General features: G+C 48.4%; 1 protein-coding gene across 3 annotated transcripts in view; it reads right to left on the bottom strand.

Moving 5' to 3' along the window:
- The window catches only part of LOC142310358 (uncharacterized), a 63,253-nt gene that overhangs the window by 9,703 nt on the left and 35,452 nt on the right, over positions 1-18,098 (bottom strand). For 2 of the 3 annotated variants that reach the window (XM_075347875.1, XM_075347876.1), the window contains exons 2-4: positions 17,194-17,291; positions 15,754-16,050; positions 8,373-8,630 (exon numbers count right to left, since the gene is read on the bottom strand). In XM_075347875.1, the coding sequence (XP_075203990.1) occupies positions 8,373-8,630; positions 15,754-16,050; positions 17,194-17,260 (622 nt within the window). In that variant the 5' untranslated portion in view covers positions 17,261-17,291. The remainder of the gene's footprint in view (positions 1-8,372; positions 8,631-15,753; positions 16,051-17,193; positions 17,292-18,098) is intronic. The other variant, XM_075347877.1, reaches the window with a different exon arrangement.

Genomic DNA, 18,098 nt, shown 5'->3' with positions numbered 1-18,098 from the left:
TAAGTTTGCTTGAGTCTCAATACTGGAAAGCTTGTAATTGCTCGGAAAATACACATGGTAAGAGTGTAAGAATCCTGCTGACCAGAAGAGCTTATAGTCTACAGGAGATGAAGAGAGGACCCCACTGACCATAAGAGCTTACACTCTACAGGAGAGAGAGGACCCTACTGACAATAGAAGCTTACACTCTGCAGGAGAGAGGACTCCGCTAAGCATAAGAGCTTACACTCTACAGGAAAATGATAAAAAGAGAAAGAGAGAGAGGACCCTATTGACAATAAGAGCTTATACTCTAGAGGAGAGAGAGAGCCTAGAGAGAAAGGAATCTAGTGATCATAAGCATTTACACTCTACAGGAGAGAGAGAGAGAAAGAGAGACAGAGAGAGATGGAAAGGATTTCAATGACCATAAGAACTTATACTCTACAGGAGGAGAGCGAAAAGGAGAGGACCCCAGTGACCATAAGAGCTTACACTTGACAGAAGAGAGAGAAAAAGAGAGAGAGGAATCCGCTCATCATAAGAGCTTACACTCTACAGGAGAGAGAGGGAGAGGACCCTACTGACCATAAGAGCTTAAACTCTACATGAGAGACAGAGAGAGTACCTTACTGACGATAAGAGCTTACACTCTACAGGAGAGAGAGAGACCGAGAGAGAGGACCCCACTGATCAGAAGAGCTTACACTCTACAGGAGAGAGAAGTTCCCACTGACCATGAGAGCTTACACTCTACAGGATAGAGAGGACCCCACTGACCAGAAGAGCTTACACTCTACAGGAGAGAGAGAGAGGACCCTACTGACCAGAAGAGCTTACACTCTACAGGAGAGAGAGAGGACCCTACTGACCATAAAACCTTACACTCTATAGGAGAGAAAAGATCCCATTGACCATAAGAGTTTACAGTCTACAATTGTACCACCTCAAACCACCTGTGAGAGTCTGGCTCAAGATATTTGACAGCGTCATCACACCTATACTGCTGTATGGCAGCGAGGTATGGGGCCCAGTGACCTACCCAGACCACACAAAGCGGGATTCCAGCCCAACCGAAGTCTTCCACATGGAGTTCTGTAAATATCTCCTCCAAGTCCATTGCAGCACCTAAAACATAGTCTGTCGGGCAGAGCTGGGCTGATTCCTCTTATGGCTCAGTATACACAAGAGGGTGATATCACACCAGGTGCACATACAGAACAGCAACCCCAGCTTCTACCATCATAAAGCCCTGCTGAGCCAGAGCCCAGGGAAAGCCAAAAATCCCGGCAGCCAGTACAGCCAAAGTCAGCAACACAACCTGACAAAAGCCCAAATAAAAGAGATCTCAGAGAGCTGCAAGATGCAATACATAGAGGATTGGAAGAGTGAATTAGAGAACTCCCAGAAACTCACCATCTACCGGTCACTGCGAAGGGACTACACTCTGGCCCCATACCTGGAAAGGTTATGCCACCCCAAAGACAGGCAGACCCTCAGCCTGTATAGAGTGCCCACAGCCTAGAGGTGGAAACAGGGCGGCACCGTCAGACATACAAGCCACGGGAGAACACACTATGCCAGCGCTGCTAGCAGGGTGCTCTGGAGGATGAGGCACATTTCCTGCTGCACTGTAACAAATACTCAGCAGTGAGGGCCTCCCACTTCCAGAAACTTACCACTCATGCCCCGGACTTTCCATCCATAGACGAGGAGATGAAACTCCGCATCCTACTAGGGAAAGAGGAATCAATGGTGGAGATCGCAACCCAATATGTCACCACATGTCATAAGCTGAGGGGAACATAAGGTCTCTAAAAGGACTTTCAAAGCCCAAATTGTGCCCCCAACTCCCCATAACCCTGATCCCCTCCCACCACACTTACTGTATTTCTCTTGCTTTGGCAACACTAATTGTATTTTGGTTCTGCCAATAAAGCATATTTGAATTTGAATTTGAGAGAGAGAGAGAGGACCCTACTGACAATAAGAGCTTACATTCTAGAGGAAAGTGAGAAAGAGAGAAAGGAATCCAGTGACCATAAGAGCTTATACTTTGCAGGAGAGAGAGAGAAAAAGAGAGAGAGGAAACCAGTCATTATGAGAGCTTACACTCTACAGGAGAAACAGGCGACCCCACTGACTATAAGAGCTACACTCTACAGGAGAAAGAGAGATAGGGAGAGAGAGAGAGAGAGAGAGAGAGGACCCAGCTGACCATAAGAGTTTACACTCTACAGGAGAGAGAGCCGTACAAACTATTGTCCACTGGGAACCGCTGATCAGTGGTGTCTGCATTACTGTTCACCACTGTATAAGGTGCGATAATGCGCTAGATGTCATAGCTGCAGGTCATTATAGGGAGGTTAAAGTAACAATGTAAAATGATGTTAGCCGGCAATGTGGGAAATGGTGCAAGGCAATTTTTGTTTTTGCCAACCATGAATCGAATCTCAAAATATTCAAATTTGCATGAAATTGTGCATTTCAGCAAAACTGACTCGAACTCGATCCTTGAAGGATTGACCGGCTCATCTCTAGTGGCAGTGTTATTTATAGTCCCAATCACTATGTGGTGCACACAGCTGGCAGTGATAGAATTGTTCATATAGACAGCTGTACGGAAGCGTTATTTGGCCAGTGTATGGCACAATTATTTGTGTGTGGCGCCCCTGACCTGGTCAGGCACCACTGAGTACTGCACCCATGCTGGGGACAGTACAATACAGGTAATCCAGAAGGCTGACAGGGGTGTGGTACACAGGCGCTTAGTAATCAGCTCTCACACATGTACCCATGAGAGGACCCCTGGGGATCCCAGGAGGGGGAAAAGCCTTGACCTTCACTGGAATAGTGGAGGGGGCCAAAAGCCTCCATCTCCTCTCAAGGGGTGTGGTAAGAGAAGCTGGTTGCTAGGTGGCGTAGGCAAGAACAGGAGAGGAGGGGCAGTGAGTCAGTTAGAGCAGAACTCCATAGGGCTCAGTGAGGAGCAGACCTGTGGGGCTGTTGCTGTCTAACAGCGCCCGCGCAGTGGCTACTGACGGGGGAGAACGGTCAACTAGGAGTGCTACCCGAAATCCATCTTCAGCTAAAGAGAGAGCACGGAGTGGGAAGTAAGGAGACTGCTAGAGAGTACCAGGCCCAAACGGGCGGCAGATCCCGAAGCGGAGATAGATCCAGCTTTCTTTTGCTAAACCTGCCGGTGTGGGGCTCTCAAAGCCCACGCCACAACACCACAAAAGCCGCAGCCACGTAGCCACAGTTAGGGCCCATAGCTCACAGGAGGCAAGAAGCTGGAGTGATCTGGCCCAGGCAACAAGCACACGGCAAACGAAGGGGAGTGAGGCTTCAGCAACTTCCCTGGGTGACCCCCATAGGGACTCAAAGTCGGGGTCACCCCAAACCACCAAGGGCTAAGGAAGGCGAGTTAGTAGTCACCCTCACAAGTCAGCCTGAAGGACACCTGGTTCCCGCCTGGTTCATCCCAGCTACGCCCGGGTTACTCACCCTGCCACCTGAAGTGAGTAAAAACCCTGAAAGACATTCTGCCTGTGTGGAGTTATTCTGCGCCTTGTGGTACTACGCACCTACATCGGGCCCTGGGGCTTGCCTCACTCTCAGGAGGCTATTCCAACTAACTGCACATACCATCAGCCCCAGGCGTCCCTCAACCTGCAGTGGCGGTCCCCACTGATCGCAATACTGAGAGTGGCGTCACGACAAGAAGAAGATCTCCTACCTGTGACCAGATCCAGCTAAGTGGAGTCCCTGAAGGTAATGCACCGACACAACACCTGTGGGGCTCCACATCTGGCGTCACGAACAGGATAAGGACTAGACCTGTTCAGACAGGTGACCATGTGCCTGGGCGGTCCGCTTGGAAAATTGGAAGCGCCGCCATATTGCCACCATGAAAAGCGCGCTGAAAAAACAACAGCAGCCCGCGCTGGGAGAAGTTACCGCCCACGAAGAGGTGTGGCTACCCAGAGATCCCCTGCAGAGTTCTGACCTCGCTTGTGAAGAGAGCGGAGGCGTCCGGAGACGGCGGGAAGGAAAGAGAGCCACAAGCCTGCTGCTGCAGAGAGAAGAGATGGAGTCCGGACGAGGATACCCAGAACCAGGCTCCGCTGCCTGGTGGTGTCGGGAGCTCGCCGAGTTCTGCGATCAACTGGAAGCCAGGGTCGGAAGGCTGATCAGAGAGGGACGCGAGGAGTTTCTATGGATGACCGCGGCGGTTCGGGCCTACGAGGAGAGAGCCGCGCACCGAGTGCCAGACCGGGCGGTGACGACTCAGACCCCGATGCTGCTACCGATGGGTGAGTCCAGTGTTGCCCCTGCCGGCCCGGATGCCCCGACCCCTGCTGCCACGCCCGCGGTCCCTGAAGAGGCGCCCCGGTGTGGCGACGCTGAGCCAGGCCGCAGCCATGCCAGGTGCGGCCCGCCAAGCCCAGCCCGCCGCAGCGATGCCCAGCTCGGCCCGCAAAGAACCGGCTGCCACCGCGACCCTCATCCGCGCCGCAGGCGTAACGCTGACCCAGGCCGCCGCCCTGCTAGGCCCGGCCCGCCAAGACCCCACCGCCGCAGCAACGCTCGTCCGCGCCGCAAGTGAGGTGCTGAACCAGGCCGCAGCCCCGCCAGGTGCGGCCCGCCAAGCCCAGACTGCTGCAGCGACGTCCAGTCCAGCCTGCACAGAGCCCCCTGCAACAGCGACGCTGATCCAGGCCGCCGCCATGCCAGGCACGGCCCGCCAAGACCAGGCCGCCGCCATGCCAGGCGCGGCCCGCCAAGAAAAGACTACCTCATCATTTTCCCCGGCCTGCAAGGCCAGAGCAGATACCGCTCCCCGGTCTGAGGAAGTCCCTACTAGGAAATCCCTGATAGGTGAAGACTCCGCATACTGGCAGCTGAAGGCTGACCTGGAGGCCAAGTTCCCACAGGAGATGGTGGACAGATACATGCTCCCTCCGCACACCCCTAAGGCAACCCCTGCAGCGACCACGCCGAAGAGTCCACCGCCTGGGCCTGCTGAAGAAAGCCCATCCCCAGCACTGCCACCAAAGGAGTGCCAAGAAGAACTAAGGGGGAGAGGAGGCCAGGAAGCTGAGGAGCTGACTCTGGAGCCACCAGCAGTGGATCCATACTCAGAGCCGGAGATGTTGCCCTATTCCCGTTGGGATGAGGAAGACCTGACACCGTCCGCTGACGAAGATCTGCCTAAAAGTCTCACCTGGGAGCTTGCAAGCTGTACCACGCAGAGTTCAGGCCGCAAGACAAGGCGTCGCAACAGAACAACGCTGTCCCCTGCACCGCCATCCCCAGAGCAGAGGGAAGTCACGGCCAGAGACCTACAAGAAAAAAGGTTCCTGAGAAGAGCCAAAGCACAGGCCAGAGGACCCCTTTGTAGAGGAGTTGTGGAAGACTTTAACTTGAAAAGCGGATACGGCTTTATTGTGGCACCGGGTATGAAAGAGGGCATTTTCGTTAATAGGAGGGATGTGAGAGCCCACTTGCCCAGAGGACACCCTGGCAGAAACTTAAAAATGGGAGACACAGTGCAGTTCACCATGCACCAAGGAGAAAGAGGCTGGTATGCCTTAGATGTAGCACCATGTCCCAAAGAAGAAAGAAAAGACAGAGATAAAGAAACAGATGCAGCAAAGGAAACAGATGAAGATCAAGAAAGAAAAGACAAGGAACCTACAGATGAGACTACCTCAGACGACGACAAAGAGCAAGAAAGCAGCAGGTGCCGCAGCCCAACAGGCCCAAGCCCTGGTATGGAGGAGTAAAGGAAAGTAAGAAGTTCAGCAGTTAGAAAGTTAAAGTTTTGAAAAGTTTGTTTTGCAACATTAACGTTTAAGCATGTGCCCACAAAAACTATTGTGAGAAAACCATAAACCTTAAGGCTATGAACTGGCTATAGCCACAAACTCTCGCAGTGTAAATAGTTACACCAGAGGGCACCACCGCCACCAGAGTCAGCCTGTTTAGGGGCTTGGCTCGTCTGCAACCAGGAGGAGCCCGTCCGTATATAGGGCCTTGGCTCACCTGCGACCAGAGAGCATGCCTGTTTATGGGGCCTGGCTCTCCACCACAAAGAGGGTACCTGGTCAGCACCAACTGTGGAGGCCGCCTCTGCATCCTGCCAGAAGAGGCTGAAGGCGCGGATCCACCAGGCCAGGTATACCCTGAAACCACCAGCCCATGTAAGCCGCCTCTACATCCTGCCAGAAGTGGCTGAAGCCGCGGCCAACGTGAAAGGGTTTTGGGTGGGTTAACGGACTTGTGGGTGGAGGGTGGTGATGTATGGTACCTGGTGCTTTTAAATGTTTTACCATGTTTTAATGTTTTATGCATTTTAAAATGTTGTCTTGCAGCCCGAGGACGTGCTGGTGATAACTAAGGGGGAATGTGGCGCCCCTGACCTGGTCAGGCACCACTGAGTACTGCACCCATGCTGGGGACAGTACAATACAGGTAATCCAGAAGGCTGACAGGGGTGTGGTACACAGGCGCATAGTAATCAGCTCTCACACATGTACCCATGAGAGGACCCCTGGGGATCCCAGGAGGGGGAAAAGCCTTGACCTTCACTGGAATAGTGGAGGGGGCCAAAAGCCTCCATCTCCTCTCAAGGGGTGTGGTAAGAGAAGCTGGTTGCTAGGTGGCGTAGGCAAGAACAGGAGAGGAGGGGCAGTGAGTCAGTTAGAGCAGAACTCCATAGGGCTCAGTGAGGAGCAGACCTGTGGGGCTGTTGCTGTCTAACAGCGCCCGCGCAGTGGCTACTGACGGGGGAGAACGGTCAACTAGGAGTGCTACCCGAAATCCATCTTCAGCTAAAGAGAGAGCACGGAGTGGGAAGTAAGGAGACTGCTAGAGAGTACCAGGCCCAAACGGGCGGCAGATCCCGAAGCGGAGATAGATCCAGCTTTCTTTTGCTAAACCTGCCGGTGTGGGGCTCTCAAAGCCCACGCCACAACACCACAAAAGCCGCAGCCACGTAGCCACAGTTAGGGCCCATAGCTCACAGGAGGCAAGAAGCTGGAGTGATCTGGCCCAGGCAACAAGCACACGGCAAACGAAGGGGAGTGAGGCTTCAGCAACTTCCCTGGGTGACCCCCATAGGGACTCAAAGTCGGGGTCACCCCAAACCACCAAGGGCTAAGGAAGGCGAGTTAGTAGTCACCCTCACAAGTCAGCCTGAAGGACACCTGGTTCCCGCCTGGTTCATCCCAGCTACGCCCGGGTTACTCACCCTGCCACCTGAAGTGAGTAAAAACCCTGAAAGACATTCTGCCTGTGTGGAGTTATTCTGCGCCTTGTGGTACTACGCACCTACATCGGGCCCTGGGGCTTGCCTCACTCTCAGGAGGCTATTCCAACTAACTGCACATACCATCAGCCCCAGGCGTCCCTCAACCTGCAGTGGCGGTCCCCACTGATCGCAATACTGAGAGTGGCGTCACGACAAGAAGAAGATCTCCTACCTGTGACCAGATCCAGCTAAGTGGAGTCCCTGAAGGTAATGCACCGACACAACACCTGTGGGGCTCCACATGTGCACAATACTTTTTTATGTTATTACTTAGGTAATGTTTAGTATAGTTATTCTGCACTATATATATATATATATATATTTATATATACAGTATATTCGAGCACTGTATGGTTTTATTTCAATAGACAGTCTGTGACATCACTAATTGTGCTAAAACTAGAAAACAGAAGCGCTGATAGGGTTTTACCAAATAAACAGAGGAGTAATATATAACAGTATACACTCACCTAATGTGGTTGTGTGAGAGTCACAACCACCACAGATAGCATTAGATAATGGTGGCTGCCGCAGCCCCACGTGTATGAGTCTTTCAAAGCCGGAGAGGAGAAGGGGTTAACCCCGCACATTCACCAGAAAAGATGTCGAATTATTGATTAAACCATAAATCTTTTATTCCATATGTTTACGCGTTTCGAGGTATGAAACCTCTTCCTCAGGACCAGAATATCAACAATACATGTATTGTTGTTATTCTGGTCCTGAGGAAGAGATTTCATACCTCGAAACATGTAGACCTATGGAAGAAAAGATTTATGATTTAATCAACAAGTCTTCATCTTTTCTGGCTAATGCGCGGCGTTATCCCCTTCTCCACTCCTGCTTTGAAGACACATCAGTAATTGTACAATATATTACTTTTACAATGAATATTGGTGTCAGTATTTATTTTTCTATCACTATATTATTTGGCCAACGGATGACACTGTTTGGATACCATAGTGTTTGGTATAAAATGAAAGAATGATATAAGGAACCATCGAATATATGTTTGGCTTTGATTCTTTATGTTTCCTCACGAGACGTACTAGAACAAGCAATAGGTAACAGTATTCACCTGACGTTGTGTCGTAACATGATTCTTTCTCTTTACCACCATCTGATACAGCACAGCATATATCGCCATCAAAATCTTCCGTCAATGTCAAAGAACTCTTTAACTCATAACCTTGGCTTAACTCTTTGTTTGCCCTGGTCATCTTATGCACATATCTATGATTATTCCTCCATATTATTGATGAATTATTTTCACTCTCTGCTTCACATACAAGCTCTTTTGTTTCATTGGTTTTAGAAATTTTTGGCTCACATATACCTGGGGAGACAAATGAAATAAATAGACATGTTAGATAACTTGCACTGGGGTTGTGCCAGTAGTATAAACCTTATGTTTTCTCAGTTTTTAAGAAAAATACCATCTTTCCTGAAACATCAAGGAGACTCCCCAAAAAATGGAAGATCTGGACTCTTGGAAGAGTTTGCAAATCTCTCAAGTGTTTGCTGAAGTCCCCTGGTAACATGTTTTCTTAAAGGAAATCTGTCAGCAGGTTTTTGCTACCTCATCTGAGAGCAGCAAGATGTAGTTAAAGAGATTCTGAATCCAACGATGTATCACTTAGATTACTGGGTGCAGCTGTTCTGGCAAAATCAAAGCTTTTAGTTTTAGTGTGTACCAGAGCCCATACAGCTGCACCCACCCACACCAGGCTTTCAGTGTATTGTACATAAGCAAGAGAACAAAGAGTTGTTGAGTGCAAAAAGTAGACAAGTTTTATTAGGTACAGCAGGTGATCAACCATTAAAATCACATAAAATCCATGTAGTAACGGGACCAAAGGCTAAGGTCCGTAATACATCAGGGTTAATGGTATACAGTGAGCATATAGTAATGCACCCAATCCGGTGCGTACATTAAATGCATACTATCACATAAATACCAGTCGGTGACATTAACCCCTCAGAGTCCCCACCAAATCACAGCATGTGCCACAATCTCACTGGTATATCTACCAATTATTGATGGAGTGGTATGGCCCAGCCTGGTTACAGGAGCATAACCTCAGAAAAGCGACGTACGTTTCGAAAAATTCTGTTAAAATCTTCTTCAGGGTAGAGGTATTCTGACCATCTACCCCAACATTCCGGTTTTAAATACTCGCGCCGATCATCAGATGGGAGGGGACAGAGTCAGTCTCAAGCTCACGTGCTCCTCAGTCCACTAATAATAAAGCTAGGAAACTTAAACTGACATTGCAGGTAAGCAAAAACACACTTTGTGATAAGAGACGCAGGGTTGAATTCTCTGTTTTAACTCATACAGAATGCTGTCTTCAGATTAGATACCAAAATCCTGCTGACAGATTCCCTTTAGCAAGTTCTGTGTTTTGTATTTGCTAGTCGGAGTGACAGATGTCAATGCAGGTCAATAGAGAGCAACAGAGCATTCTGATGGTGAGATTTGCCTTCCGGAGGAGTGAGTAGGGGTAAGTCCATAAAAAAATCTGTTTACACCAAGGCTTGTGTTTGTGTGTTGTCTAAAGGCCCCGTCACACTAAGTAACATCGCTAGCAACATCGCTGCTAACGAACAACTTTTGTGACGTTGCTAGCGATGTTGCTGTGTGTGACATCCAGCAACAACCTGGCCCCTGCTGTGAGGTCGTTGGTTGTTGCTGAATGTCCTGGGCCATTTTTTAGTTGTTGCTGTCCAGCTGTGAAGCACAGATCGCTGTGTGTGACAGCGAGACAGCAACAACTAAATGTGCAGGCAGCAGGAGCCGGCTTCTGCGGAGGCTGGTAACCAATGTAAACATCGGGTAACCAAGAAGCCCTGTCCTTGGTTACCCGATATTTACCTTTGTTACCAGCCTCAGCCGCTCTCACTGTCAGTGCCGGCTCCTGCTCTGTGCACATGTAGCTGCAGGACACATCGGGTTAATTAACCCGATGTGTGCTGTACTAGGAGAGCAGGGAGCCAGCGCTAAGCATTGTGCGCTGCTCCCTGCTCTGTGCACACGTAGCTGCAGCACACATCGGGTAATTAACCCGATGTGTGCTGTAACTAGGAGAGCAGGGAGCCAGCGCTCAGTGTGCGCTGCTCCCTGCTCTCTGCACGTGTCACTGGTTGCTGGTGAGCTCACCAGCAACTCGTGTAGCGACGCTCCAGCGATCCCTGCCAGGTCAGGTTGCTGGTGGGATCGCTGGAGCGTCGCAGTGTGACATCTCACCAGCAACCTCCTAGCAACTTACCAGCGATCCCTATCGTTGTTGGGATCGCTGGTAAGTTGCTTAGTGTGACTGGACCTTAAGTTCACGTGTCCAGTAATCATCCGTGATAACAGATCCAACAACAATCCATTGACAATTTTTTTTTGTCCACATAAAGAAAATAGGATTTTAACTGGACCCGTTTTTTTAACATTGAAGTCTATGGATAATGTATCTTTTAAATAGCCATCCATTTTTTCCATTGAAAATTGATCCAATATGCAAAAAAACTAATCCTTTTCAAATGGAAGAAAATGGATAGCGATTTAACGGATCCATTTTCCATAGACTTCAATGTTAAAAAAAATGGATCCAGTTGAAATAAAAATATTTTTTTTGCAGGAGCAAAAAGTTGTGTCTGCACAGATTTTGGTCAAGAATTACCGCTGGATCCATTCTAATGGACGATATTGGACATGTGAACTTTGTCTAAAAGGAACACAAAGGGATACAGCAGCACTCTGTAAGCTCCAAGACATAGGCAAACATAGAATATATATGACATTTAAATGTAACAGGAACCGCAGGGAAGATATAGGGGCTGCTAGGCTGACCCTTAAGGGGGCTTTACACGCAACGACATCGCTAACGAGATGTCGTTTGGGTCACGGAATTCGTGACGCCCATCTGGCCTCGTTAGCGACGTCGTTGCGTGTGACATGTACAAACCACCGCTAACGATGCAAAATGCTCATCAAATCGTTGATTGCTGACACATCGTCGATTTCCCAAATGTCGTTCCTTGTTCTGGACGCAGGTTGTTCGTCGCTCTTGAGGCAGCACACATCGCTACGTGTAACACCCCAGGAACGACGAACAACAACGTACCTGCGTCCTCCGGAAACGAGGTGGGCGTGACTTTCATGTGGCTGCTCTCCGCCCCTCCGCTTCTACTGGATGCCTGCCGTGTGACGTCGCTGTGACGCCGCACGAACCGCCCCCTTAGTAAAGAGACTGTTCGCCGGCCACAGGAACGTCGCTAGGAAGGTAAGTATGTGTGACGGCTCCTAGCGATATCGTGCGCCACGGACAGTAATTTGCCAGTGACGCACAAACGACAGGGGCGGGTGCTTTCATGAGCGACATCGCTAGCGATGTCGCTGCGTGTAAAGCAGCCTTTAGTCTAGGGATCCTGTGCTATCCCTTATCCTGACGGTAGACTTGATGGTAGTCAGGGTCAAGCCTCAAGCGTAGTTCTGTCTCCTGTCCAGGCCCTGACGACCATGTCCCCACTACCCAGGGAACTACCCAGGAAAGAGATCCCCCAAAAACCCACCAACAAGGTATGACCAACAGGGGAAAAATAAAACCACATACACACCAAAACCCAACAACAGGAGCAATACAGGAAAACGGCAATAATGCTACATACAGGTTCTCTATGACAACTGAAGAAGATCTTTCTAGGAATAGAATAACCCTGACATCTCCTCATTAAGGAGCCTAGTTGTGTATCCATGGCTGCGTCTACAATGCAACAGCTTGTCTGTCGTCTGTGTATGGCTTCTCATTCCAGTAAGGTTCCTCAAGTTATATAATATTTGTTTCAAGAATATGACCACTGCATAAGCCCCCGAAGGTGGAAAACAACAGGAAAGCCTTGATTGAGAAGATATTAAATGTCACTTCAGAGATAATCTACCTGCTAGCTGGAGATGATTATATAGTAGTGAATAAGATATCTTAGGATGCAGAATGGGACATGATCCAGGATCCCATTATGTAGACGGAACCTCACGTAATAGTGTATGAAAGAAAAAAGGAGTACAAGGTTTTGGAAATTGCGAACATGATTATTCATCTGCTGACAGAAGTTTCTATAAGGTGTCAAGACGTCACTGTGTATTTCTCCATGAAGCAGTGGGAAAATGAGAAAAACTCAAGGATCTGGTCCAGGACGTTGTGATGGAAAATAACGAGTCTCTTACATCTCCAAGAGTGAATTTCTTAGCACTGATGTATCCTCCTAGTCATCTTTACAAGATCATATTGACGCGACCACGGGGTCTGAGGTTACCCGTTACCGGGCCGCGGTTCAGCTTCTGGGATGCCGCAGTGGCCAGGCCCAGTTCTGTGAGCCCGGCGGTGTCAATAAAGATGGGGATGGAGATGATGGGAGTAGTGTTCGTGATGCCACCTGTGGTGTGCGGCCAGTTATCAGCCGCCACTGCGGGAAGTTTCTCTCTTCTGGGGCAGATGGTGACGCAGCTAGGGTGTTGCAGCTCTTCACAGCTAGAGTTAGGCCCCAGGGAGGATTTTGCAAGCAGTAATCGCCTATGGCACAGGGGCGTGATGGTGAGGGCACCGGCAATTATGGGACGACACAGAGGGCGCAGTTCAAGTTCTTTTTACTCACTGAAGCCACTCAACCCTTGGGGTTCCGCGTTCCGTTGTGATGAGCTCAAGCCGATCCCAGACAGTTCGGAGGTCAAAGCCGGTCTTTCCTTCTGTGTGTCCTTTCTGATGGTTTCCCTGCACCCCATCTCCTGGGCTGTGGACTGGGTCACGGGTGCCTGCTGCACTCCACGTGAACCCTAGGATCCCCCTTCTTCCTAAGAACCCGGGTCGAGCCTCCAGCTCCAGACCACGGGCCCCTTGCTACTCTTGTCTTTCCTTGCTTGTCCATACCTGAGTCCGACCTGACACGGACGCTGTCTCCTGCCTGTAGTGTGTGAGATGGCTCCTAACTTCCTCTGTTGGTGCCCCGCCTCCGGGTTGCTGAACTAGTGGGGAAGAGGTGCCATACCTCATGATGGCCACCCCAGCACCTACCATAGCCCAGTCCCAGGGGAAGAGCTCCCGTGTTATCTGTTGGATGGGTTGTGGTGGTTTACCGGCAATGACCTCCTCCGTATCCTAGATGAATACTGCACCTCGAGAGAGGTGCAGTACCCTGTGGTGCCTGAAGCCGCAGGGGCGCCACAATATCATTAGCCAATTCTCCAAATAATGGCAAAAACAGGAATTACAAAAATATATTAAATCTTTGTTTGGAAATAGTCTACCTGTTAACTGGAGAGGATTATGCCATAGTGCAGAGGATATCTGGAGAATGTTTGACCTAGCTAATGTCAACCTCATGTGTCTACAGATCGAATAAAAGCCACAGTGCTATCACTGAGCCTTTTCTTTATTTACTGGCACATGATAAAATCAGCAATCAAAAAATAGAATATGCTTAGAAAAATGAAGTTTCTTTGCCCAAAAATTGGCCAAGGTCACCTTGCCGAGGTTGATAGGCACACATGATTTGGCCAATTTTTGCGCAAAGAACCTTTGTTATTTTAAGTATACTTTATATTGCATTAATGCAGTTTAAACTTCATATATGCTGTTTGTTTATGTCTTGGTGCTTCTTTAGTAATATAGTATCTCGTGTAGTTTTATCAGTTATTAGTACCTGTTCACACTTGTTATATTTGAAGATGCAGTATTTTGGGGGGGGTTTGTTTAAAAGGACCAGAGTGTCCGTGCAATATTGCGCAAAGAGAGAGAAAAACAGGAAAAGGAATCCATATCCACGTAATCTGAAATATTCTTTATTGAGTTGAGCGTATAAAACGGGGGGACATAGCTAAAACAAACATGCTACCAACATCTACACGTCTCAGGTGCCATTGCACCCTTAATCATGATTCGATTTGGATATTATTACCATGAAGGAACTGATGAGCTCAGAAAGCAGGGAAGCAGGACTGTTACTGTAAGGCAGAAATCTCCAACCTTTCCGATCGGGAGAACCACATTCAGCTCTGAAAGAGGGTCATGAGCCACATCCAGCTAACGCCCCCTCCTCACAGTAGTGACACCAAAACCCCTTTACAGTACAATGACAGCCAAAGCTTTTCCACATAATTCATGCTGAAGCAGTATACCAAGAACAAGTGGTATATAACAAAAGTCACCATCTGGAGCCCTACTCTTAGAGGTACTTTGCACGCTGCGACATCGCAAGCCGATGTTGCGATGTCAAGCGCGATAGTCCCCGCCCCCGTTGCAGATGCGATCTCTTGTGATAGCTGCCGTAGCGAACGTTATTGCTACGCCGGCTTCACATGCACTTACTGGATGTACATACTGCCGGATGTGCGTCACTTTCGATTTGACCCCACCGACATCGCACCTGCGATTTCGTAGTGTGCAAAGCCCGCCTTAATAAAACACCAAGCTGGCAGCCAGCTGCGAGCCACACATCACAGGCCCATGAGCCACATGTGGCTACTGAGCTACAGGTTGGGGACCCCTGCTGCACGGCATCTTTTTTCAGGCAGGTATTCTCTGTAATCGACCGAAAAAGCACTCAATAAGTGTTAAAAAGAACAAACATATGTGTTGAATGTAAAAACAACCTCCTTTCCATATAGTCAGTCTTTTTGATCGACTTTCAACCACTTCACAGTTGTAAAGTCGTGAAGCCGGTAAAAGGAGTGACCGGCCCATTCTCTAGAGTCAACTAGGTTGTATATACAAGGGAAAAAAGAAGGAAAAAAGCTAGTGACAAAGCCGCCAACACAAACAGAAAGACACACAAAAAAAAGACACGAGGAAAAACTGAGCTGGATTTTTCTTGAAATGTCTTTGGTTTCAGAAACTCGGTAGGCACACAAACATTTCAGAGAGGTCACCATGTGGTTAGGGTTGGCCTGGAGTTTGCTTTCCCCATAAATGACAGTGACTGGAGGACAAGGGGACCATAGCTGGTCTGAGGTCCAGAGAAGAGCCTGATAGTCCCACTCTCAAAGTGTGGGAGAATTCATTACTAGTGAAATATTTGAGTTCGGATTATGCTTACCGAGTACTATTCCAGTATTTATCACAAATAACGATCCTAATGCAAGGCAATGAGGAACTAGAGCATTTTTCTTGAAGATTTTGCAGAAAAATGCTCGGGTTTCCCACTGACTTGCATTAGTTTTGTTATTCGTGGAGAAAACGGGAATAGTACTAGGTATTTGGCACGAATAATCCAAACACATATTTTATTATTTGCCCATCACTACTCATTACACTTGGCTGGCACTTATGGACAAGCACCAAATGCTCATGGGAATGCTCCATTTTTCTATGAGGAGAGGTTCTTAGTAATATGCATGGTTAGAATGGCATATGGCCCATACATAGGGCCTAACACACAAATTCCTCTAATTACAATAGTAGGAAAAAATATCTTACCAGAAACTTTGAAATCAATGTATTGAGAGTGGAAGCCTTTATCTGTTTCCAAAAACAGTACATATTTATGTATATCAGAAAACGTAACTTCGGAGATGGTCACCATCACTTTGACTTCGGTCCATTCAATGGAAATCTTTCCATCTTCTAAAATGAGCTTCTCCTTTGTAGGCAAATCATTTTCAAGAACTGTTTTTTCATGATTTTTTATACTTATTTTCACAAGCTTTTCGTTCAGTTTACAAGTCATAGTCACGGATTCGCCACATTGACAAAGCTCCTTACTGCAACTGGCTACTAGTAAAAAAGGAGAAGAAGGAGAAATATTAACTTCTTAATTGTTAAAAGGATTCCACTCTTTTAAAAAGGTTAGTCCAATTTTTTTGACAGTCTGTTAAAGAGCAGCAGCAGCTGTGCAGACATATACCGGTTTGGGTGAAAAATGGGGGTGCATCTTACAAACCTCATATGGCTTACCGGGTCGGCAGTGGTGGCACAGGGTCGGCGATATAGAGGCCTCAGTGGGGGTCTCACTGCAGTACAGCAGCTCAGGGGATCAGAGTGTGGCAGCTGAGGGTCAGTGATACTGCGCGGTGTCGCAGCAGGCGCCATTGATCTGCTGGTGGACTGCGGGCTGCTTTGAATCGCTGGTGGTTGATGCAATGGACTTCAAGAAAATGGCCACGGAGCCCAATCTGCGCACACACTGCCTCCGCGGTCATTTTCTTGAAGTCCATTGCATCAAAAGCCGGCGGTTTAATGGAGTCCACAGTACGCCACCGCAACACCCCATGAGTCCACAGTATCACTGACCCTCTGCTGCCGCAAACTGACCCTCTTAAGCTGTAAGCCCTCTCCTTCGAGCCCGCCAACAGATCAATGGTGCCTGTCACCGTGACACCCCACAAGCCCGCAATATCGACGACCCTCTGCACACTGACCCTTTTGAGCCATGACACCCCCTCCTCCGAGCCTGCAGCATTGCAGACCCTCTTGAGCCACGACACGCCCTACTTCGAGCCCACAGCATCGCTTACCCTGCCTCCTGTGACTTTCCTGAGCCGCTCCACCATCACTGCTCCCTCTGGCTTTCCCTGGTATTACCGTTTAGTGACATTCAGGTGATTACGGCCAAACCCAAAATGTCCCAAGAGTAGTGCTGTTTGAACATGTCACCAAACATTGGATAAAAAATGAAAGACACTCTCCGGCATTGATATTGATCTCTTATGTTACTAGTAACAGGGAATCAGCACTTCTGGTGCTCCCTACAGATCTATACCAGAGCTCCCTCAAATGTAGATATGTCACACTGCAAATTTACTAAGGTAATCACTGCCCATGTCTTGTTCCATGATCCAAACATACAAATAGTTGCCTTTAGATACCTGGCACTACATGCGACTCCAACCTCAGCACCTTCCACAGAACCATACTTACTATCATCACAGCAGACTCCATGGATGATGAGCAGTAGCAGGAGTGACCTTGTTTGACCCCAAAACATTTCAGATGTTTTTTGGTTTGTAGACAAGAACCTGCAAATAGGAAAAAAAAACACAAAAGCATTCAGTGATGCTGCACAAAACAAAATGTATAGACTGGGAGTAAAGTTGAGGCAAATTATATTAGCCCGTCCCAGTCCATAGGCCACAACAAAGGACAGTGGCCTCTAAATGGAAGTGGGAGAACCGCCTCTTCAGTGATGACATCGGCGAATCTTCTTCTGATTAGCTGGCCTCGGGCATCATCATTGTTGTGGCATGAAGCACATGTGATGTCGCACCAAATCTAACTAAGAATAGACTTGTACAATTGCATAAATATAGGAGAATATCAGTCCTCAACAACCCTTAGTAAGAGCCAGATCTCATTGGGCTTAGAGGGTCTGAGTCACTCACCTCCAAGAGACCAGAAGACAACAATAGGTGGACTGAGAAGATAAGACATAATCAGACCATGAGAGCCCACTTTATACACCATGAAAAGAGGTCCGTCTTCAGATAGGGGCCGGTCCCATAGGTGACATTTATGGCATAGACTTTGCAAGACAAATCTCCATATGGAGGAGAACAAGCTGATTGTTTAATGATTTTTATCCATCTACTAGCTGTAGTACCCGGGCGTTGCCCAGGATAGTAACTGTCTCTTTGTCTCTATCCCAGTCTCTGTCTGTTTGTGTCTGTCTCTGTGTATCTGTCTCTGCGTGTCTGTCTCTGTGTGACTGTCCCTGTCTGTATCTGTCTGTCTCTGTCTGTCTGTGCCTGTCTCTGTGTCTGCCTCTCTTTCCGTGTCTGTTTCTTTCCATGTGTGTCTCTGTGTCTATCTATGTCTCTGTCTGTATC

Source organism: Anomaloglossus baeobatrachus, chromosome 5, assembly GCF_048569485.1.
Source record: "Anomaloglossus baeobatrachus isolate aAnoBae1 chromosome 5, aAnoBae1.hap1, whole genome shotgun sequence".
NCBI classification, from domain to species: domain Eukaryota; kingdom Metazoa; phylum Chordata; class Amphibia; order Anura; family Aromobatidae; genus Anomaloglossus; species Anomaloglossus baeobatrachus.
Note: the sequence above shows the minus strand (reverse complement) of the source record. Positions and strands in the feature narration are given on the sequence as shown.